Source organism: Melanotaenia boesemani, chromosome 5 (assembly GCF_017639745.1).
Source record: "Melanotaenia boesemani isolate fMelBoe1 chromosome 5, fMelBoe1.pri, whole genome shotgun sequence".
In the NCBI taxonomy this organism is placed as follows: Eukaryota; Metazoa; Chordata; class Actinopteri; order Atheriniformes; family Melanotaeniidae; genus Melanotaenia; species Melanotaenia boesemani.
This window is the reverse complement of record NC_055686.1, coordinates 13,081,419-13,104,812: the sequence shown is the minus strand read 5'-3', so window position 1 is coordinate 13,104,812 and position 23,394 is coordinate 13,081,419. Positions and strand designations below refer to the sequence as shown.

At 40.4% G+C, this 23,394-nt stretch overlaps 1 protein-coding gene across 2 annotated transcripts; it reads left to right on the top strand.

The window, feature by feature from the left end:
* Nucleotides 1-1,187: 1,187 nt before the first annotated feature.
* On the top strand, nt 1,188-9,053 carry LOC121640846 (N-acylneuraminate cytidylyltransferase-like). 2 transcript variants are annotated; one of them, XM_041986743.1, is made up of 8 exons: nt 1,188-1,586; nt 3,288-3,430; nt 3,550-3,705; nt 4,802-4,938; nt 5,043-5,137; nt 6,835-7,006; nt 7,106-7,271; nt 8,693-9,053. In XM_041986743.1, the coding sequence occupies exons 1-8, from the start codon at nt 1,327-1,329 to the stop codon at nt 8,905-8,907; spliced, it is 1,344 nt and encodes a 447-aa protein (XP_041842677.1). In that variant the 5' UTR covers nt 1,188-1,326; the 3' UTR covers nt 8,908-9,053. The 2 variants fall into 2 exon arrangements, with proteins under 2 accessions (XP_041842677.1, XP_041842676.1); XM_041986742.1 differs by having other exon boundaries at nt 1,190-1,586; nt 3,544-3,705.
* The last annotated feature ends 14,341 nt before the right edge of the window (nt 9,054-23,394 follow it).

Here is a 23,394-nt window from a genome sequence, read left to right as displayed (position 1 = left end):
GGCTATCTTCCAAACTCAATTACAGTCTTCTAAAAACACACTACAACATACTTCTCTGTAAAGTGAATTATTTGTCCAGTTTGCTGTATAATAAAATGTTGCATATCGGACGAATCACAAACGAGCATTTTCGTGGGGTTGCATGAACGGTTTGACCTTTTAAAATATTATTTAGCCTTTAGAAACCAAAGCGCCACAAACCAACATTTTTATATCGGTGTTAAGCGTTTGTTATTAATGCAGCTGGAATGGTGGGCTTGAGTAATCAGTCTGAGAAAACGCAGTCTGAACACAAGATGCTGCTTTTTATTGCCAGTTGGCATCACCGTCACAACAGAGCATTCTTCGTCTACACCATATAACTTCACCTCTGACCCAACGCGCTCCCCGAACAACTTTAACTTGTGGTCACCCAAAACAAAAATTAATCTCATCTTCCATTCTTCCCACTCTATAAATTAAACGTCCTAATTTCAAAAGTGACTCGTACAAAAAACTCGCATTTTATTTCAGCACCAACGCAGCACAAACGATCGAGGCCATTTTTGTTCAATTTGGACAATGTGGTGTGCTGGGTGAACTTACACTGACCTTAAAAACATGTTTTAATTTCTTAAAAACCAAAGCAGCACAAACGAAAATTTTTCCAGCACAAACCAGCACTAACTAAAGAGTTCACAGATTTCCTTAGTAACAGCATCAAAAACAATAGCATACTCATTTGGAGGTACAAACCAGCACTAACAATCAATTGACCCAATCCTTGAGGCCTTCAAAAAGGAAATGTTCCTTTTGAATAAAGCTTTGAAATATTGCAAATGCGGTAAAGCCCATACATTGGATGATTATTTGAAACAACTTCCTGAATAACATAAAGAAGAAAAGAAATAACAAATAATCTGTGCCGTTTTTTGTTTGTTTGTTTGTTTTTTAATTAATTAATTAATTTATTTATTTTCCTTTTATTACTATATGTATATACATATATATACCTTGAATTCTTGTTTTTTCATCCTTCGTGTTGTTGCTGCTCAGATCTGTTCTTTGTACTTGTGATTTACTGTACTTATGTCATGCTGTATTTTGATGTGTTTACTTGAATTAAAAAAAAAAAAAAAAAAAAAACGATCGAGACCATTTCCATTTCCGGTTGGGGGGGGTCATCCTGATGGACACTGAATCCTGCTGCAGTGTGACATGCTAGACACGTCATCGAGCAGATCGGCTCGACCATAACATTTCTAAGAAGAGGACAAGGGTGCACAGTTGCTTGCTAACGCCACAGAGTTGGATACCAGTGGGCGATCGAGGTTCCGAAGGGCGCAAATGAAGCGACAGCTTGGCAATAAAAACGGGAAGCGGGACGGACCCTCTTTCAAGCAACATCTACCGTGTAATGATACACAGAAAGAGTCTGCTACCACCAGTGAAGACAGAAGAGGAGAAAGAAAAAGGAACATAGTTGCTTTGATTCTGGCCAGGGGAGGTAGCAAGGGGATCCGGTTAAAAAACATCAAAAAGTTAGCCGGTGTCCCCCTCATTGGGTGGGTGCTAAGGGCTGCTATTGACTCCAATGCGTTTGACAGGTAGGCCACATAAAATTATTTTACGCTGTGTTAGTACATTAGCCGCCTAGAGTGGAACGACTTGATTACCTACTTTACTGCAGCAGAATGTTTCACTCATAAATTTCACGTTTCCTTTAAACTGCCTCAGTCATTCAGAAAGATTAGAAACGTTGGGCTGACATTCATTAAACGTTTGCAAGAACTAAACTTAGGTTAATTTTTTTATTTGTTTATTTAAGTATTGAAAATATTTATAAAAGGATTTCAAGTTGCAAGCTAACAAATGTTTAACTACTTCAACCTGAGAGATCAAAATCACACAACCGCTTCTGTTTTATACAGAAACAAATTACAGGGTTAAATTAATGTCGCGAGCGACATCCATCGGGTCCGAGCTCCTTGACCCAGCCACCTGTTTCATACACCTTTTGCTAGCATGTTAGCTAATGTGCTAACATGCTAGGCAATATGGTAAAATGGCTAGCTGAGAATCTGATATGTTTATATACCTAGTTAGCATTTTTTGCTAATATGCTAACATGCTAGCTAAATGCTATGTTGCCATGGCAACAGGTGTTGCGATGTGTTAGGGACCCAACAAGTATGAATACTGTCAACTTTGGTGCAGATCCCATGTATTTCTATGGAGATATGAGCAAACTGTGTGTCATGGCGAGAAGGCTTTTTTCCGTCGGTTGCCACGGTTACACGCTTTCTCCTATTAGAAAGATTTGAACAGCGTTTGGTCCCCAACTTGTCAGGAAGCTTCCCACCAAGGGGGTTGTTGCGAAAATAGTGGTCTGGTCCAGACCATGGTCCGGACCACTGTAATGAGTGGTCCCTGCCACCAGGGGGTACTACATCAGTGGTCCGGACCACTGTGATTAGTGGTCCCTGCCATTAGGAGACATTTAAATCAGTGGTAGCTACATACTATTCATTTCAGATATCAATATAAGAAAGGCTCATTTTATTGTTATTTCTATTTTTTATTTATTTATTTTTACATTTTTTTAATGGAAGAACAAAATTAATCATGAATAAAAAAGAAATTTGATAAATTAATATGAAAAATGAAGTATTAGAGCATTAGATTTATTGTATATTTAGTGTATGCGGACATTAGAATATTGCAATTTTCGCCAGACTTGACTTGTTTGCCAAGTTTCACAACTTTTCATGGGTGATTAGGGGGTCAAATCTGGCCTCGAAGTGCTTAGGAGAAGAATAATAATAATAAACATTTGGAAAACAATAAGGTCCTTCCATACTTCATATGGCTCGGACCCTAATGATGTCATCTGCATCTATTCTGCAGACTCTTCAGGATCAGGCTTTTATGCTCATAGTGCAATACTAACGTGTAAACTGATGTCTTGGTCCATTTCTACATAACAAATTATAAGCGTATTAGTCCACAGCAAGTTTAGCTGCTAGATTATTGCAAACATTTTTTATTCAGTTCTGCAATTTTATTAATAATATAAAAAACATTTTGTACCATAAGGTCCTAAAACCTTTTTGCTTTATTAAATGAGCCAATAAAGGTTTCAAACAGTTTCTAAGGATTTATTTCATATTGTTCACATGTGTATTCTCCAGTCATTTATCAATAATAAGAGGCTACATATAAATGATTTTTTTCTTTTATGTAGTTGTCACTTTAATGATAATAAATACTAATAATTAAAAGTAATAATGATGTGTTAACTTCACCAGTGTGTGGGTATCAACAGACCATGATGAGATTGAAGAAGTAGCAAAATTCTGGGGAGCAAAGGTGCACCGGAGAAGCCCTGAAGTCTCTAAGGACTCTTCTACATCACTAGAAACCATCCAAGAGTTTGTCCGCCGCAACCCAGGTATCATAACCACACCTGGATATGTATGTGCAAACATCACTTCAGTGTCCAGGATGGAAAGCATCCAAACCAGCCAGCTCTGTAGATCTAAATAACTTCCTTTTTGTTAACAGATGTTGATGCTGATGTGATATGTAACATTCAGGCTACATCCCCATGTCTCCACCCGGTTCACTTGAAGGAGGCCTTAGAGATGATCACAGACAAAGGCTACACTTCTGTCTTCTCTGTGGTCAGGAGACACCAGTTTCGCTGGAAGGAGGTCAAGAAAGGATGTAAGCGAAGAGACACCTGATCTTCTTTCAAGAATATTTACAATTATACTATGCACTACATCATCCCCAGTTTTACGCTGAACAGAGACTTTATTTGCATCTTCTCTCCCTTGATTTTCTGTTGTTGTCACCAGCTAATGATGTGTAACAGCTAAAAATATCCTCCACTTTCTTGGAGTAATCATGCAAATCTTAATACACAGACAGGAAACATGTACAGTAGTGTGCACAAAATAAAAATAACAAACAAAATAAAGCCAACCAGTTAGCCTTGGTTTTGAATATCTGTTTACCTCATTTACCTTTCTTTGACTGTTTTCTGCAGTCTGACCACACTCCCATAAGAACTGCAGTTGTTGTAATGCTATGACTCAGCCGTCTGTCCATCTCGGATTGACCCATGTCAATGTCACTCAAATCTCCACACCTGGCACAGTCTCTGCTTGCAATGCATCAACTTTAACTCTTTATCAGGCCCTCGCTGAGATGAGTTTTATTAAGACTTTAAATATAGTTTTTTTTTTTTTTTACTACAATAACATTTTACAGTAATAAGTTATGAATACTAATGGCTTCTTTTCATTATTATGTTGAAAGTAAATCTCAGTGAAATACCAGGGATGTAGCTTGGTCTTTGATGGGGACAACTCCATGTGGTTCTATTACTTCATGACGTACCATGCTGAAGTGTTTTGTATATTTAACAAAGTGACCAAGTATGGTTCCTCACTCGATAAAGGCTTAAGGTTAAAAAGTTCACTTGTATGTACCATTCACTGTCGGGTACCACTGTAACTGGTCAGTGGTTGTAATGCTGTGGCCGATCAGTATACATCACTGAGTGGTATTAAGATTTTCCCTTGTTAGATTAGCAACAAAATCTTTGTTTCTTCATTGTCACTAACGTCATATGGCACACCAAACAGAGGTTTTTATGGAATTTGAATGGTAGATGGACCCCATCTATGGTTGATAGGTGCAGCAGTCATATACACCAGTTTTAAAAAGCCACAGGTCAAAGTATTTTACAACTCTCCATGAAAATGGTGGGTGCAACATGTTTGTTTGGCATTTAATAGATCCTGCTTCCTCCCAGCCTCTGAAGCAACTCGGCCTGTGAATCTGAACCCTAAGAAACGGCCACGACGTCAGGACTGGGATGGAGAGTTATGTGAGAATGGCTCGTTTTATTTCGCCACCAAGGACCTCATTATGAACAAGTGCTGTTTGCAGGTAACTGTGCCATTCTGTCCTTCTTAAAGTGTTTTAAATGAGTTGCATGTCTCAGCACAGGGTATAGCATGTCTGATGTCATGTCTGTGTTGACCTTTCTCCAGGGTGGTACGATAGGATACTGTGAGATGCGTCCAGAGTACAGTGTGGACATTGACGTGGACATAGACTGGCCCGTGGCAGAGCAAAGGGTTCTCAGGTTGGACACATACCACCACTTTTTAAGCCAGTCTCTCCTGGTTTAATTGTTTTTGTAGTGTTTTAGGTCACTTCTCAGCTGTTGCAGCTCACACATACACATTTATCTATTTTCTTTAGGTTCATTCATTAAATTATTTATTTTCTTCCTCCATTTCTTTGATTTGAGTCATTTTTCTGTCCAGCCTGTCTGGACACCCAACTGTTTGTTTTTGTTTTTAGTTGTTCTTGTGAGGTGGAGGACCTCCTTCTCATGGGTTGAGAAGGCGCTGCGGGTTGAGTGCCTGTTGTCCTCCCCTGAAAAGCCGCCACCAGTACTGACACCTTGGTGAAGGTGCAAACGGTGCGGATGTGTGACGGCTGCATGTGTTCAGGCGCTCTCCTTTCTTTATGCCTTTTTAGCTGCTCCGTGGTGCATTGTGAGCCTGTCAGTTAAAGCATGGTGGGGGTGAACTCGCCGGCGGCCTCCTTTCAGTTGTGGTGGCCGAAAGGTTCGCTCGTGTGTGGAGTGAGGGACTGATTGGTCAGGTCGTGTGTGTGTGTGTGAGTTTTGGAATCGTGGCGATCGATGGCTAAAACTTTAGTGTGACTGGCCTGCAGTTTGTTTCCCTCACCTTCGGAGGAAGAGGCAAGACTGGGCGTCTTGTCTCCCCTCGTTTGTGGTGTGGTGTTGTGATTTGTGTGCCAGCTGTGCGGAGTGGTAGCCATTGGGCAGTTGGACTGTTCGAGCGTGAGTAGCGGGATGGATCCCGCCGGGTTGATGTCCCTAGTCGGGGACGGTAGAACAGTCCCAGAAGGTTGGCGTACCACCATGTTCTCAGTGGGGAACGTTTTAGGGCACAGGCTGGATTGGAGCAACACTGCAATTTGTGTTTGTTTTGTTTTGTTGTGTTTTTTGTTGTGCCAAAATCCTTGTGAGGATTTTGACACTTAAGGGGGGGTGTGTTACGGCCCTGCCTGTCGTGGACAAGCTGTGGCCGTTTATGTGTGATTAGGGGCGGCAGAGCGCTGCCAGGAGTGGCCAGGGCCAGCGTTTTTGTCCCCGCCCCTTTGAGACTGGCATCCCTCTGGACCAGTCAGGCTGCAGCCTACGGGACAGCTCAGGCTGAAAAGGCTGCAGCCGAGGCAGGTCTGGGGGGGGGGGATGCCAGAAAGGCTTCGGCCGCTCTCCCCCTCATGTTGTGCACCGGGTGTGTGTGTGTCGCGACCACCTCCTTTTCACAATGGGTGCTTAAGTGTTTAGTTGAGTTAAGTTTACTTTGTGGTTGTTTTAGAGCTGGGCTAGGTTAGCGTTTTATTGTGTTGTGACGACGGTCACTTTAGTTTATGGGCCTGTTGCTTTTGTTTGGGTTTTTAGTTTCACCACCGAGTGGCGGTTGTGTTTCGTTTGCACTCGGTGTGTGTTTGGTATAGGTTTTAGTTTGTTTCGTTCTGCAGGTCCGCTAACCCCAGCTCATCTTATTTTGTGTTACAGGATGTCCATCACTTCGCACGGGAATTGTAAATAAATGTGCTTTTATTTTGAAATAACAACTGTCCTCACCGTGTCTTTGTTACACCCTTCCCTACCCCTTAAGTTGGGTCGTAACAGTTCTGTTTTTTTGTTGTTGTGTCTTTTTTCCACTCATAATATTTTTTCCTTTGTTTTGCGTTGCTTTATTCTTATTTTGTCAATTTTGTTTTATTGGCTCCCACCAGGTACGGTTACTTTGGTCGGATCACCCCTGAGGTGGTTCGCCTGATGCTCTGTAAGGTGTGGGGATGTTTAACTGATGGGAGGATCTATCTGTCCGTATCCCAAGAGGAGATGTTGTCTATCAACGCCAGAGATGTAACAGGCCTCCGCCTGCTACAGAAAGAAAACGTGGAGGTTGGATTCCTCGGCTGTATAAACAGTGGTTTTCTTGTTTTTTTTTTTTTTTTCAAACTGGCCTGTATGTTGCACAAGCCTCATCACTACTTTTACCAGGTCCTGCTGCTGACCTCGAGCCTGGACCCTTTGGCCGAGTCGCTTGCTATCAAATTGAGCCAGAGGACGGGCTGCGAGATGATGCAGGTCGGAGAGGATCCACTAAAAGATCTGCAGCCATTCCTGGAGAAGAAAAAATGGGAGTGGAAGGATGTGGCGTATATGGGTAAAGCTTTAACCTTTTATTAAAATTAATACTATTAAGCATGTATTCTTTAAACTTTGAGTACATCTGAGTTTGAATTGTATTTGGAATAAAACAGGTCTCTTGAAGGCAAACAGAACTATTTTTATGCATTTAAAAGAATTAATTGATTATTAAATTAAGTTTGCTTCAGTTTTAATTAAAGGAAGAGTTTTCCATTTTGTGAATATTTGTTTTCACATTATTCTAGATACCTTTAGCCTGTTTTTCAGAATCTGACCCTTAATGACAAGTCTGACTTGCTCTGGTCAAAATAGCATAGAAGGACAAACAACAGCTTCATAAAAGGCACATGTACTGTCACAGTAATCAATCTTAGGACATGAAGTGAGCCACTTATTGCTCTTCACTGCTGTCTCCTGCAGGATTGAATTCTTTTGAGATTCATTGTACTCTTTACCATTGAAGGACATTATTATAAAGTATTTAGTGAAATGAGAAGAAGGCTCACACTAGCACACACTAAACCCAGCTTAGACTACCACACACCAAACTGATTCTCAAATATTTACATTTCCCTTATCTGCAGCTTGGTCACACACGGTTAGAACTGATCACTGTTTTAGGGACAATTTTGTAGCGAGCCGTTTGTAACGCAGCCTCAGGTTATTTTTTTAAAAAAGTGAGTTTATACACTTTTCAAAACTCTTGCACAAATACTGGATTTTACCTTTCATCCATTTTGCTGTGTTCAGTTTTTAGAGCGTTAAATTTAAGAACAGTTTCCTATTTATACTACTTTTAATTAGATTTAACACCTTTATTTTGATAACAGTGCGTCTGCTGATGCTGCATTCAAGGACAAATGGGATATCAAAAGTTTCACCTTCTGGCTGGATGTGAACTGCACTGCAAATCCAAAAAGCTCACTTAGATTTTTTCAGACATAAAAGACCAAAACAAAGTTTTTTTTTCATGTTTTTGGTTATTAGTAACTTCAAGTGCTTGCTCTGAAGCACAGACAAAGGCAGAAATCATTTAAATTGAGTTAACTGGCAATTTTTGTTCTTATTTGGACAGAATCATGCCTGCTGTCACCTGTTTCATGTCCTCATGCTAATTTGGTGGATGGAGTCTTTAATTTGGCTTTTTTGTCCTTTGGTCTCTTAAACACAATGAGCTGTGCATTTGGCTTTTTTATGAGAACAAAACAGCTGCTAAATAGCTTTTCATAATCAAGAAAGATATTATGCAATGACATTTCCATCATTTTGTGCTGTGAACAACAGTGTCAACCAAAGGTGTGGATTTATTTGCCTCTGTGGAGCCTGGCTCGACAGTTTGCTCATGTAAACTTAAACCGGTCTACACCATGGGTGGATTGAGTAGATCCTTGATCAGTGAGGCTCTTGAATGTAAATTTGGTGTTTTCTTCCTCCCAGGTAACGATAAAGAAGATGTCTCTTGTTTGAACCTGGCAGGCCTTAGTGCAGTGCCCGGCGACGCTCCCATAGATGCAGTCAGGGCAGCAAAGTACACCTGCAGCCATGATGGGGGAATGGGTGCTGTGAGGGAGTTTGCAGAACACATCCTTCTGCAGAAAAAAAAGGCAAAGTCTCAGGAGGAGCAGGACCGCATTGACCGCACTAACTTCTGATTGCAAATTGCAAACATATTTCTCCTAAGAGTAGATAAACACTAAATGACAAAATGATTGTACACTCTACACACTACAATCGTTGCTCTTCATACTTGTCTTGATTCTTTGATCTGATTTTCAGCTATTAAACTTCATGAAGCCATTATTGTCTTATTGTGTGACTCATTGCACAAATTTGTTCTTTTAGAATCTTGATTTATATATATATATATATATGGCTAAATTATTAAGTTGACAACGCTAAAGACTTGAATCCAGTAAGAGAATAGTTGATGCATTGTTGCTTTCTGAGTGGAAACAGGCTGTAACTTTGTCCAAACTTGTCAACGTGACAAACTTTTGAACTTGCAGATGAGATCAACTTGATTTTATTAAGTGTGCATTCCATTTGTTGTAATCATTTCCAAAATCCATCCATCCAGCCATTATCTATCCTGCTTTGTCCAGTTAAGGGTTGCAGGGAAGCTGGATCTTAAGCCAGTAATGAGCAGGTGAAAGACAGGATACACCCTGGACAGGTCACCAGTCCATCGCAGGGCATGTCCAATATTTTATTTATTTTTTTAGTTGCATCCATAATACGATCCATACTGCATCCGTTACCACACTGAAATAGTGTTTATATGCATAAAATAAAATGCGGGACTTGGTTATTAGGTTATTATAGTTACCCTGGTCAGTTTTTACATTTATGAGTAATCTGGGAGTGTGGTAACTCGGGTCAACCCAGGTGTGAAGCCTTTCTCCTCTTTTTTCCAGCTGTGACATTCTTTCCCAAGGCTAATGATTTTAAAGATTTGTAGTGGCTGACTGCACTTTGCTTGTACTGTTGTAGCACTGATGCTGATGATCTTGTTGGTGAGACACTCAGACAATTGGTTATTTCCACCTTCAGTTTATATCTTGTAACCATGATGTTACAAAAGCTTTTCAAAGCTGTTTGGCATTGAGGCTAGTACAGTCTTATTACTAGATTTTTGTTTGTTTTTATTGTGCTTGCTGGGAACTCACGAGCCCTGTGTTCCTAGTTTTTATCACCTGGTAGTATTTAACATCTGTCGCTCTCTTCCCAACAGCAGGCAATCCTATGATGATCCTTTTCATGTTTCTTTTACATCATACAATATACACATAACTTTCATTCCCATGCACATCCAACACCACCACCCCACTGATTTTTACACACCAAAACCTTTTAATAATTATTTTATTTATTAAAATATAATTCACTAAAGCAGTGTTTCTCCACTTTTTTCATCAACCATATGAGATATAAAATGCAAAAGGACAAAACACATATTTAAATGTTATAAAACCACAAATCTAATATTCAGCATGACTTAAAATGTCTTAGATCAGGAGTGCCCAAGTCCAGTCCTTATGAACTACTATCCTGCAACTTTTAGATGCATCCCTCCTACAACACACCTGAAGACTCATCCGTCATTCAGCTCTGCTGAGGCTTAGTAAAAACCATTCATTTGATTCATTTAATCGTTCATATTTAAAAATGACAAATTTAAGCTTTTAGAAAAACTTTCCCACATTTCTAAAACATGGAGGTTGTCATTTATTTCAGACACTGTAAATGTTTAGAGATTTAGGTTGTATTAGTTGGAATCTATTTGTCATATATTTATGACAAAGCATTTAAGCACACAGAACAAAAATCAAGTTATCAAACAAAACAGATATTAATCTGTCATGTTAACTGGCGTGATACTCATTGGTATGTCGTTCTTTCCAGATTTATTAGTGCAGGGACTGAAGAACGGGTAGAGATTTTCAGTGAAAATGTCATTGAAGGTGCAGATGTGGACTTTGGCATCAACGTTGTAAAAAGACACCTGTGGGAAAGAGAGAAAAAAGAATTGGGGAATACATTATAATTACACAACAAAACTATAAGGAAATACATTTGTTAGCCAATATTAGTGAGGAAAGGAGACGTGATCTCATTGTTTATATGATGTTGATACAAGTTATGTAAAAGACTTTTTTTCCATGCCACACCTGTCCATTCTCATAGTCCACAAATATTCCAATCTTATTAATAATAATATTAATAATAATAAATCTTTATTTGTATAGCACTTTTAAAAACAGAGTTTACAAAGTGCTGAACATCACACAGCAAAGCATGAAAATTAAATAGATAAAATATTATAATATTATAAAAAGGCCAATCGATAAAAGTGTGTTTTAAGAAGTGATTTAAAAGATGTATACTGATGGTGCCAGCCTTATCTCCTCAGGCAGACCATTCCAGAGTCGAGGGGCACGGACAGAAAAAGCTCGGTCACCTTTGGTCTTGAGTTTCGACCCCGGAACAACCAAAAGAGACCTGCCTGAGGATCTAAGGCTGCGCAGAGGCTCGTAGGGTGTCAGTAAGTCCGTAATGTAGCTGGGTGCCAACCCTAAACGAGCTTTAAAAGTAATCAGTAAAACCTTAAAATCAACTCTAAAACGCACAGGAAGCCAGTGCAGCGAGGCTAAAACAGGGGTAATATGTTGTATTATATTGCCACCAATGAGAAGCCTAGCAGCTGCGTTTTGAACAAGTTGGAGGCGAGAGAGGGATTTATTTTCGAGACCGGAGAGGAGGGAGTTGCAGTAATCAAGTCTGGAGAAGATGAGTGCATTGATGACTTTTTCTAGATCAGGTTGGGAGAGTACAGGTTTGATTTTACTGATTGTGCGCAGGTGAAGGAAACAGGACCGGATGACTTTATTAATGTGAAGGTGAAAATTAAAATTGGAATCAAATATTACACCTAGGTTTCTGGCAGATGGTGTGATGTTAGTGGAAAGAGGACCAAGACTGTCTACAATATGGGCGGTGGAGTGAGGAGGGTTGATTAAGATAATTTCAGATTTAGAACTGTTGAGTTGTAGAAAGTTTTGTGCCATCCAACTGTTCACATCGTTGAAACACTCTAACACAGCAGCTAGGCCTCCAGTGTCCCCTGGTCTCAGCTGGAGGTAAATCTGTGTGTCATCCGCATAACAGTGGAAGGACACGTTATGTCAGGCTATAACGTGTCCTAGAGGGAGCATATAAAGTGAAAACAGAATGGGACCTAAAATAGAGCCCTGTGGTACACCACAGGCAATGTGGGCAGAGGAGGAAGTATAATTACCTATGGTGACCGCAAAGGTTCTATCTAACAGATAAGAGTAAAACCAATCAAGTGCAGTGTCTGTGATGCCAACCCAGGTGTTAAGACGATCGATTAAAATAGCCTGATCAACAGTGTCAAATGCAGCACTCAAATCTAAAAGAATTAAAATGCTGCTCTCTCCTCTATCTGAGGCTAAAAGAATGTCATTAGAGACTTTGAGGGGAGCTGTTTCAGTGCTGTGTAGTGCTTTAAAACCAGATTGAAATTTCTCAAAGATGTCATTTTCACTTATAAAACCTAAAATCTGATTAGAAACAACTTTCTCTAAAACTTAGGATAAAAAGGGAAGCTTTGAGATTGGTCTAAAATTGTTAAAATCATCAATGCTTAAATTAGGCTTTTTAAAAAGAGGTTGGACCACAGCATGTTTAAAACAGGAGGGGACAACACCTTCTAACAAGGACAGGTTAATGATGGATAAAATGGTGGGCCCAACTGTACTAAAAACATCTTTGAGGAATTTGGTGGGTATGATGTTAGACCAACTTGGAGATAGTGGACAGACAGAGCTTCACTGTGGGTCACATGTGACATGATTGCTGTCTAAGCTGCCTCCAGACATGCGGGCAGAGTTCAGAAGATTCTTGTACCCCATGCGTATTACCATCCCTACCTTATTGCACCTTTCTGATTGGCTTGATTATGAGTTTAAGATACAAGAGACAGTGTATGAGTCTCTGTATTGTGAAGACAAGAGTAAACTAGGACCAAAGACTGATCACCGTCATGATAATAAACACAGCAAAGGCACCAGTATTCTGCAGACTATAGACCAGCCTGAGAACACAGCAACAAAGGGCAAGTCCCCCTTGACTCCCCAGAAGTCAGAGAGAGTAGCTTACTGCCCCTATTGTAATAACACCCAGCACTTCCTCAATCAGTGTTCGAACTTTGCCATGCTGACAGGTGAACAGAGAAAGATGTGGATCAAGAATAACAAACGGTGCTGGAGATGTGGTCGCTCGCATCAGGCTGCACAGTGCCGTTTGAAGATCGTATGTCAAAAATGCAAAGGCAAACATCTGGAAGCCCTGCATGATGTAAACCTAAAATCTGCCGTTGAGGATACATTCTGCCCTGTTAGCACCAATGAAGTCCTGTATTTGAACCGGAGGTCTGGATGCAGTCAGGTCCTGCTTAAAGTGAGTAAAGTGCTGTTACATAATGGAGGTCACACCTTGGAGACATATGCCATCCTTGATGATGGTTCTGAGAGGACTATTCTCCTTCCTGCTGCAGCACAGAGACTGAGGCTCACTGGCGAACCAGAAGATCTAGTCCTCAGAACAGTTAGACAAGACATCAGGGTTCAGCATGGCAATGCTGTTTCCTTTACCATTTCTCCAGCTCATCAACCACACAAGTCCTTCAAGATCCACAGAGCATTCACAGCAGATCAGTTAAGGCTGGCTGAACACACGTATCCAGTTAAAGCGTTACAGAAGAAGCATAAACACTTAAGGGGCCTCCCACTTCAGGCACTTAATAGAGTGCAGCCACTGCTGCTGATTGGATCTGATTACCCCCACCTCATCACCCCTGTGGAACTTGTGCGTCTGGGACCCCCCGGAGGACCAGCTGCAGTGAAAACAAGGTTGGGTTGGACTCTGCAGGGGCCTGTTAAGAGCATAAATCAGCAACCAACAGCACAACAGTGCATGCACATTTCCATCAGCCCACCCACAACTGAGCTTCTGCAGAACGTAGAGAGATTGTGGCAACTAGATGTCCTCCCCTATAAGAACGAGAAGCATGTCACACGTTCCAGACAAGCTCAAGAAGCAATTCATCTGCTGAATGCTAGGACAACAAGAGTGGATGTTGATGGGATACAACGTTACGTCACCCCCCTCCTCAGAGTAAAGGCTATGCCACAACTTAACGCACCTTAAGAGGCCGTTTTAGCCAATCTCCGTTCTACAGAAAGGCGTCTGCTGCGAGACCCACAGAGAGCAGCTGCTTATTGTGGAGAGATAGGGAAACTGGAAAAGGCTGGTTATGCTACAAAGGTACCAGAGGAGGAGTGGAGTAAAGCAAGTGAATCATGGTTTATCCCTCATCACATGGTGAGCCACAATGGAAAGAACAGGATAGTTTTCAACTGTTCCTTTGCTTATTGTGGAGTCAACCTAAATGAACTGCTGATGCCTGGCCCCAGCTTGAGTGCCAGTTTGCTGGGCGTACTTCTTCGCTTCAGGGAGCATACGGTTGCTGTAAGCAGTGATACTAAGGGCATGTTTCACCAAGTGAGGTTGCTTCCAGAGGACAAGTATCTACTAAACTTCCTGTGGCGAGACCTGAAGACAAAGGAGCCACCGAGTATTTACACCTGGCAGGTCCTCCCATTTGGCACAACATGCAGCCCCTGCTGTGCCACCTTTGCACTGCAAAAACATATGTTTGACCACAGTCAGCCAGGTGAAGACGTTCAAACCACTATAGAAAGATGTTTCTATGTGGATAACTGCCTGCAGAGTTTTCCCTCTGTGGAAGAAGCCCGACAGATGGTGGACAAACTAACATCACAGCTTGCTGCAGGTGGATTTGAGCTGTGTCAATGGGCGAGTAACAACCCTGAAGTCATCAGTCATCTTCCAAAAGAGGCCAGGTCTGAGAGCAGCGAGTTGTGGCTTAATGAGTCAGGCACCGAACCACAAGAACATGCTCTAGGGCTCCTTTGGCTGTGCAACTCAGACACTTTGAGGTATAAATACTGTATACTTGCTCCTCCCACACCAACTATGCACAACATATACAGAGTCTTAGCACGCCTGTACGACCCACTGGGATTTATTGTTCCCTACACAACAAGGGCCAAGATCCTGGTGTAGCACTTGTGGAGTAAACAAAGAGAGTGGGACGATCCATCACTCCCTGAGGATGTGTTACAGTTGTGGTTGATCTGGCAAGAGGAATTACCACGTCTCTCTCAGATATTCCTACCTTGCTGCTACGTCAGTCCGGAGATGGATGCTGAAAACATCAAGAGACAGCTACACATCTTTTGTGATGCATCGGAGAGGGCATATGGGTCAGTAGCCTACCTGCGTGTTGAGAGCCCACATGGTCAAGTAGAGGTGTCCTTTTTAACCGCAAGATCCAGAGTGGCCCCAAAAAAGCAGCAATCAATGCCAAGGCTGGAACTGTGTGCTGCTCTGACTGCTGCCCAGTTGGCCAAATTACTCCAAAGGGAGCTGACTCGCAACATCTGTGAAGTCATTCTGTGGACTGATTCAACAACAGTCCTCACATGGATCCAATCAGAATCTTGCAGATACAAAGTATTTGTGGGAACCCGAGTGGCCGAGATACAGGAGCTGACAGACCCTCAGGCTTGGAGGTATGTGGATTCAGTCAACAACCCCGCTGATGACATCACCCGAGAAAAAACCTTGTTGGAACTGTCTGGCCAGAAAAGATGGAGACAAGGGCCCCCCTTTCTGCAAGAGACATCTGAATTTTGGCCCCTACTGCCCATCACAAAGGAAATAGAGGATGCTACTGAACTGCAGAAGCCTATTGTCTATTACAACACCACAGTTAAGAGTTCCATTTTACCAGACTTAAACCAATACTCCTCCTTCAGAGCTCTTAAAGAAACTGTTGCACAGTCCTCTAACGGGGCGGCTGTAGACCATGTTGGTTCATCTGCTGAAGACTATAATGGAGCAGAGAAAGAAATTTTAAGACAAGCCCAACAGGACAGCTTCACTGAGGAGTTCAGCTGGCTAAGTTCTGGTAAACCAGTGTCATCTACCAGCAGATTGCTCTCTCTAGCTCCAGAGTATGATGAGACAGCAGGACTCATCCGGGTTGGAGGAAGGCTCCCCCGCAGCAATCAGCTAGAGCCAGAGGCCGTCCATCCAGTGATTCTGGACTCACGTCATAAGGTGACCCAGCTTATTATCCAGGACACAGACAAGGATCTTCACCATCCTGGTGCAGAACGCCTCCTTGCAGAGTTGCGGCGTAAATACTGGATAATCCATGGTCGTGAAGCTATTAAGCGTCATCAGCACTCGTGCCCAGATTGCCAAAGGTGGAGAGCCACTCCATCTGTACTTAAGATGGCAGACCTGCCACCTTCCAGACTACGGCTGATGAAGCCCCCATTCTTTTCCACAGGCATGGACTGTTTCGGGCCTTTCACAGTAAAGATTGGCCGTCATCATGAGAAAAGATGGGGCATTTTATTCAAGTGCTTGACAACACGTGCCGTGCACATAGATGTACTGTCTAGCTTGAACTCTGACTCATTTCTTATGGCACTTCGCCGCTTTGTAGCAAGAAAGGGGAAGCCAGCAGAACTCCTGTCTGATCAGGGCACAAATTTCAAAGGAGGTGAAAGGGAGTTACAGGAGGCCTTCATGGCTTTGCAACCCACACTACAGGCTCAACTGGCTAAGCAGCAGATCAGGTTCCAGTTCAATCCACCAGGTGCACCACATTTTGGAGGAGCCTGGGATAAAGAGGTGAAATCAGTGAAAGCTGCCCTGTGTGCTGCTATTCAGGCTCAGATCGTCTCTGAAGAAATACTTAGAACAGTACTTGTGGAAGTGGAAGGAATCCTCAATTCCAAACCACTGGGTTATGTATCCACGGACATCGCCGATGTAGATCCAGTGACCCCTAACTAGCTTCTAATGGGGCGGCTGGATCCCTCCCTACCACAAGCTGTGTATGCAGAGTCTGAGCTTTTAAGTCAGCGTCGCTGAAGACACTCACAGGTCTTAGCTGATCAATTCTGGACCCACTTTGTCCGACACTACCTCCCAACTCTTCAGACTCGTTCTAAGTGGCACAAAGACCCTACCCAGCTGCAACCCGGTACTGTAGTGATGATAGTGGACCCGCAGCTACACAGAGCACAGTGGCCCATTGGACACATCACAAAGGTCATCCTAGGAGCGGACGGAAGAGTCAGGACTGCAACAGTTCAAGTCAAGGATAGAACCTACACCCGCCCGGTTGCCTTATTCCTCTGCCCGCTGTTCCAGACAACGCTTCTTAGTATAACACATTTGATGGGACAAATCTGGGGGCGGCTGTAATGAACAGTGTCTGTTACTGGCGGATTAATAAATTGCTCGTGAACTAGATGGGTGGAGCCTCACTTCGCTCCCCCTCTCCAGAAAAAAGGAAAAAGTAGATGTACAGAGTGTAGCGGCAAAAGTTTGTTTTAAGGAGTGACTCTTTCGGTTGGGTTTTCCTTTTGTTTTCATTTGTGACCGTGTGCATTCATGCAACAGTGAGTATGTTTGATCTGCTACAGTTTAACAGTATGTTTATTTAATTGGATAAGGCTGTTACTGCAATATGCCAGTCTGGCTCAGCAGACTCGAACAGCAATTTTCGTATGTTAGCTTACATTGTAGCTTATTATATTATTTTCTATCATGCTGTTCCATAACCTCGGCTGTTTTTTTCATGCGGAATATGTTATTGTAATTATTATAGTGTTGGTTGTGAATTATACAGCAAACTAATGGATATGTATGGCTAATTTGCTGTCATGTTATGTTTCTGCTTCAGAAACCACACACATTCGAAAAACCTACACAGGCTCTACCAATAAGCCTCCAGATGGTCATCTCCTTGTTTAACTTGCTCAACTACAATAAATAATTCAAGTTCAAGCAAGTCTCTTATTTTCATGCATTCTGACCGATGCACCCTTGGTGGCCACAATAATAAACCATAAGAAGAGTACAGTCCTAATTCACTCATCCAAAAACTAATGAGAACCTAATAAAACCAGTCTTCATTATGTTAAAGTGACATTTCAGACATGATTAAGTATAATTTTAATCCCAACTTACCACAGTTTCATACAGCAGACTTGCATTAGATACCCATTTACCTCCCAATAATATTTCCCAGAAGAGATAGCTTCCCTCCCCAGGACACACACAACTCTGTCAAACCTATCAGGGGTGTCTGACACAAATTGTTGTCGATCTCCACACCTCACCTGCAAAGACACGTGCAGATGATCAAACAATACATCCGGCATGTCTAGGAAAACCCCACAAAAATCATATGAGTAGTTTAATATTGGATGTTGAAGTTATTGAACATGTGTCTCACACTTTTCATATTCTTTGATAGCAGCAGTCTGGGATGGGCCGTTTTTGAGTTTTAGCCTTATTTAGTCATGTGTGTAAGCTGTCAATTGTAGTTTGCACAATGAATGAATTAGTGCTTAATTAAAACTTTATCATGAATCCTTTATTTATCCCCTTGGGGAAATCATTCAAATTTGCATAATTGTGCCTTTACTCCAAGTTTTAGGAATAATTCCATCCGAAATTTAGCTAAACCCACAAATTCAGGTCATACATTTGCAAGATAAACAAAAACCTACAAAAAAAAACCTCTGAACTTGTATTAAGTTAACAAAAGGACTTGGCCAGTTGTAAAGCTGATGTTTTGCCATTAAAGCTAAATTTAAAAATTTGTGATTCATTCTAACTGGTTTGAGTTTAATATGAAACATCCTGCCTGCATACATTATCATGCACGTTACTTTTGCCTCGATAATTTGTTTTTGGTAGAAATAAACACGCAATTGTTCAGTTTTCTATCATCATTTTGTCACTTAAGATCATCCCATTTTTATTACTTAGTTGTGAATATATTAGGTTATATTGTACAAAATATTTGTAATTTAGATTTTTTTGTAAAATATTGTGTTTCCCATTAATTTGTGCTTCCATCTGTACAGTTGTAATATAAACAATTCCCTTTCTTCCTTCAGTAATCCTTCTGCATTCTGATTTTTACATCTAAAGATATTTAAGAAATATCTGTAGTTACAAAAAAGCTTTTGAATAATAAAATGGTTTGAATAAATAATTATCCACTTCAACAAAGAACTCTTTGCTTAATAAAAAAATAAATAAAAATCGGTAATATATTAATTCTTAATGTTAGCTGCTAAAAACCTAAATAAAACACACCCCTCCCTACATCCGAAAATGTGTTATTCAGTGAGCAGGTAGATTTAGGTAAAATTTAATATTATCAACCCTCTTCACGTAATGATTTAGATAATGATGCATTCAAGGAAGTGGGAAGTCGCTGTTGCTTTTTGTGTACCTGTTGAACATTAAGTGTTTACATTTCAAAAGGATGGATAACTAAATTAAGTAATAATACTTTATCAGTACTTTCTTTTAAATGTTTTTCACTTTCAAATTTGAACTCTAATTGAGGTTTGTCAATAATTTACTAGCAATACAAAAGAAATTTTCCAATTGTCATCGAATGCGCTTTCAGTCAAGCAGCTGCGGTAACGTCACAAAACGTCGGTGAAAAATCGTTAATATATTAATTGTTAATGTTAGCCGCTAAAAACCTAAAGAAAACACAGTGGTATGGAGTGACAATAAAGTCCAGAGCTTTTGGACCGGAAATGTGAAGGTAATTATAATGGCTCCGTTAACCGACCAGCAGCAGACACGTTACTCAGGTGTGTTCAAAAAGTTATTAACAACAACGTTAAAAGGTGGAAAGGTAGCCTCCCAGCGGTTCATGGTCCAACTGCAGACAAGGAAATTGTATTTATAAATAATAAATTATATATGTTTTCTTTTTTCTTTTTACTGAAACTTTAAGGAATTGTGTCAGCTAGTTTGTGAAAAAACAAAATGAATGCACCATTTTAGTAGAAACTAAAATAAATCAAATTAAAGTCCCACAAAAAATGTATTTAGTGACTGAAAGATGAACTGCTGAAAGATTTTTCATGTGTGTAACATACGTGCATACTCCTGTACTCTCTTCATCCCTGCAGAAAAAAAACAAATATATTCCCAGATTGTTAAATCTTACCATGGATTTAATTAGAAAGTTTGTGGTGATTATTTTATCAGATATTATTTAATCAGTTCATGAGTTTCATGAGTATAAAGATTTTAAATTGATATATTTAAGGTGAAAATGGAGTGAATACTCACTATGGTGTGTTCGGACTAGACTGTGTCCCAGTACTGGAGCAGGATAACCTGGACAGTATCATGAGCTAAAATAAGTTGACTTAGATTTTAATTAACTGTTTAAGGACAAAAAGAAATAACATGCACTAAATTTACAGGCCTTTAAATTTGATCACATTGATGCCAAATATCAGAATGAACAAGCCCAAATAAAGTCTACCACTAGAGGGCAGTGTTTTACTGTATAATGAAAAGGTAAATGATACTGTTAGACTCCAAATATGTATTAGTGTGTTTTTCAGTGACACAATCCAGATCCAGGCTTTCACACACATTTCTATTGACTGAATTATTCAGGTTTTAAGAGAAAGTAAAAAAAAATGCTCCCTGTTCTTGTGTGCCAGCATGTTTATCCTGGTCTGCTTGGAATCAAGCCACATGTTTTATATTTCACTGACCAGTTTCTATGACATTCTTTAGCTCTTGCTGGAACTTTTCCATCACATCTGCCAGAGATTTGTAGACTGCTGCAGTTCCTAGGTCAGTGTTCAGTGACACTCCTGACCAGTCTTTGGCATTCGAGGGTTTTGAGAGGACGGGGAATGTCTAGGAACAATATGGAAATAAATAATAGAGATATCTGGAATGTCCACCTGAATTTGTCTTCCTTATCCATAAATGAACCTTAAATCCTCACCAACCTTGACACAGTGTAAGTGGTCATCTGACTGGGCGAGCTCAGCAAGAGCGCTTTGTTTCCCTCTGAGTTCTTCGACCTCCCTTTGCAGTGTGAGGAGTTACTGGAATCCCTGGAATTAGGAAACTGAATTGTTGGAAATTTAATGTACACCCTAAAATATTGGTAAAAAAATAAACACAATAAAACAAAACAAACAAACAAAAGACAGTTTAAACTCTAAAAATTTAAACAATAAAGCAAAATTCAAGAAACAAGACAAAAAAAGACATTTCAGTCACTGAGATCTTTATCTCTTCAATTTTACTCGTCCTCATATCAATCAACTCCTGGATCTCCTGCTCCGACACCTTTACCTGTTCCTACAAACACACACAGTCATGTTTCCATCACTTCAGAGGACTTTAAATTCATCACTTACACTGATTGTTCCAGAGATTTGCTGTTTGTCCCCAAAACAAGTTCACGTCCTGTTTCCACTATGAGGGACGCAACTACAGTGGCATTAGCAAAAACACTTTGTTACTCCCATCACATTGTTTATAATGATTGCTTATTCATCCCTTCTTCCTTTACGTATCTGTTACATTGGGGGGTCTGATGGTTGATCCTTTAACTCATATATCTCCAGTTATCACTGTGAAACATTTACTTCACTTTCCTTTTATTTATTTTGGTTAATAACCACATATTTACTATATATCAGACTGTATTTAACCCTAATAACCAATGTTAGCATGATTAGATACTAAAAGAATGTGGAAAACACTGAACATTACAGCTGCTTAGCAGGGCTGCATGTTTTCCTGATGTCGTGCAGCCCTACTGTTTAGCAGTAAAACACACTGATGTTTCAACCGTCTTTACAGGTTCAATCTCATAAAGCGGCAGGACATGGATCATGTATTTATGGTACCTGCTTAAGACCAGCATAAGATTTTTTTATTTACTTTTGTGTTAAGTTCAGTGAGAAACTTGGCAGTGCCAAAATAGTTTAGCCAAAATAGTCTTTTTACATTCAGTCTTGAGCTTCAGAGATGCTATTGTTACACCTCACATGCAGTAAGTGTCATGTCCACAAGAGGTAATTTATTCTTTGAAAGTAATTAGGTTGTACTGGCATGCAAAAAGATTGCAATAGTAGAGTTATACGGAGGGCAGTCTCAACAAAACATGGAGGACTAGGCCATCAGTGGAGCTCAGAGGTTAGGAAGTCTACATAGGAAGGAAGAACTATGACATGGTTTTCTCCCAAGATGATCATAATGTAACTTCAGTGTTCCTGAAATTTAATATTAATTATTATGCTTTAAAAAAAAATCAGCCACTCAAGACATGTCTTGCAAGAGCATTTTGCTTAAAAATGGACCAAAACCAGCTTTCTGTGGTTGAACTGCTGTTATGTCTCGTCAAGTTTGTTATGTTCTGTCTCGTTCTGTTTTCTGTTCTGGTTTGTCTGTTTTATTATGAAATCCCTAACTCTCCTCTAGTTTCAGGTACATGTTCCTTCATGCCATTGTGTCTCCCTTTTGAGTGTCCGTCCTGCCCCGACTGATTCCACCTGTTACCCTTTACCATTTTACCCGTTGTCATTGAGGAAATCTAATTTAATTGTGGAAAAAAAAGTAGAGATTTTATTTTTTAGCCACATTGCCCAGCCCTACTCTCATTTGCAATAATGTCTATCAATGATATTCTAGGGTAGACTCTGGAAAAGGGAGTGTGAGTGGAGTGATGATGATGCCATGCCCTTAAAATATCATTTTCTTAAAATATGCCACTGACATTTAATTAAGACCACAGGAAACTCAACATCTGAGCCAAGCATCTAATATGTCTCAAGGCAAAGTTTGAAGGATATTCTGCTACATGTCGTGATGGTTTGGATTTCTGAATGTAAGGAAATATTTGCTATTACATCAACCATTACCTTCTTTGTAACAGTTTGTTGTTTTTCCTCCCACGGCAATTGTGTCCTTAAGAGTTAAGTTGTAAACTTTCCTAAGTTTTCATGTGTCACTCATTACATGATTATCTTTGTATGGTTTTCCAACCTTAGTTTCCATCCATTTGCTCTCAACGGTCACAGTGTCATGGTCGTAATGGTCCTCCAGCGGCCCCACTTAAGGTGAACCTTCTGCGGCTGCTGGAGCGGGACCAAGGGTTTGGAGGTGGTAGAGGTGCGTTAGTATAACCTGTGATGGCACTGTGGTTTGGTACTGATGAAGCCTGTGAGTTTGTGACTGGTACAAGCAATGCTGAAATGGTCTCACCTTCAGAAGCAGAGGATTTAAGAAAAAGAAAATGGTATGAACCCTTTGGTCAAGTTAATCTAAAACAAGTTATATATTAGTTAAAGTTGGGTGTATTAAGTAACCATGTCAACATATTATGTCTTTCTTAGCCGAACATTTTGCTCTTTTTACAGTAATGTATATCATTGTGAGGTTGCATTCATGTAAAAAGCATATATGATATTTTCCAGACCCAAATCTGGTATTTTTAATGTCTACACCTAATCACTGAGTTATTCATTTCTAAACCTCACTACATGGCAACTTCAAACAGAAATAAAGAAAAACAGCTGTTTTGCCAGATTAATGTGAATAATAAATCTCTTGGCGACAATTTAATAGAAATTACCAGAAACTTTATTCTATCACTAAAC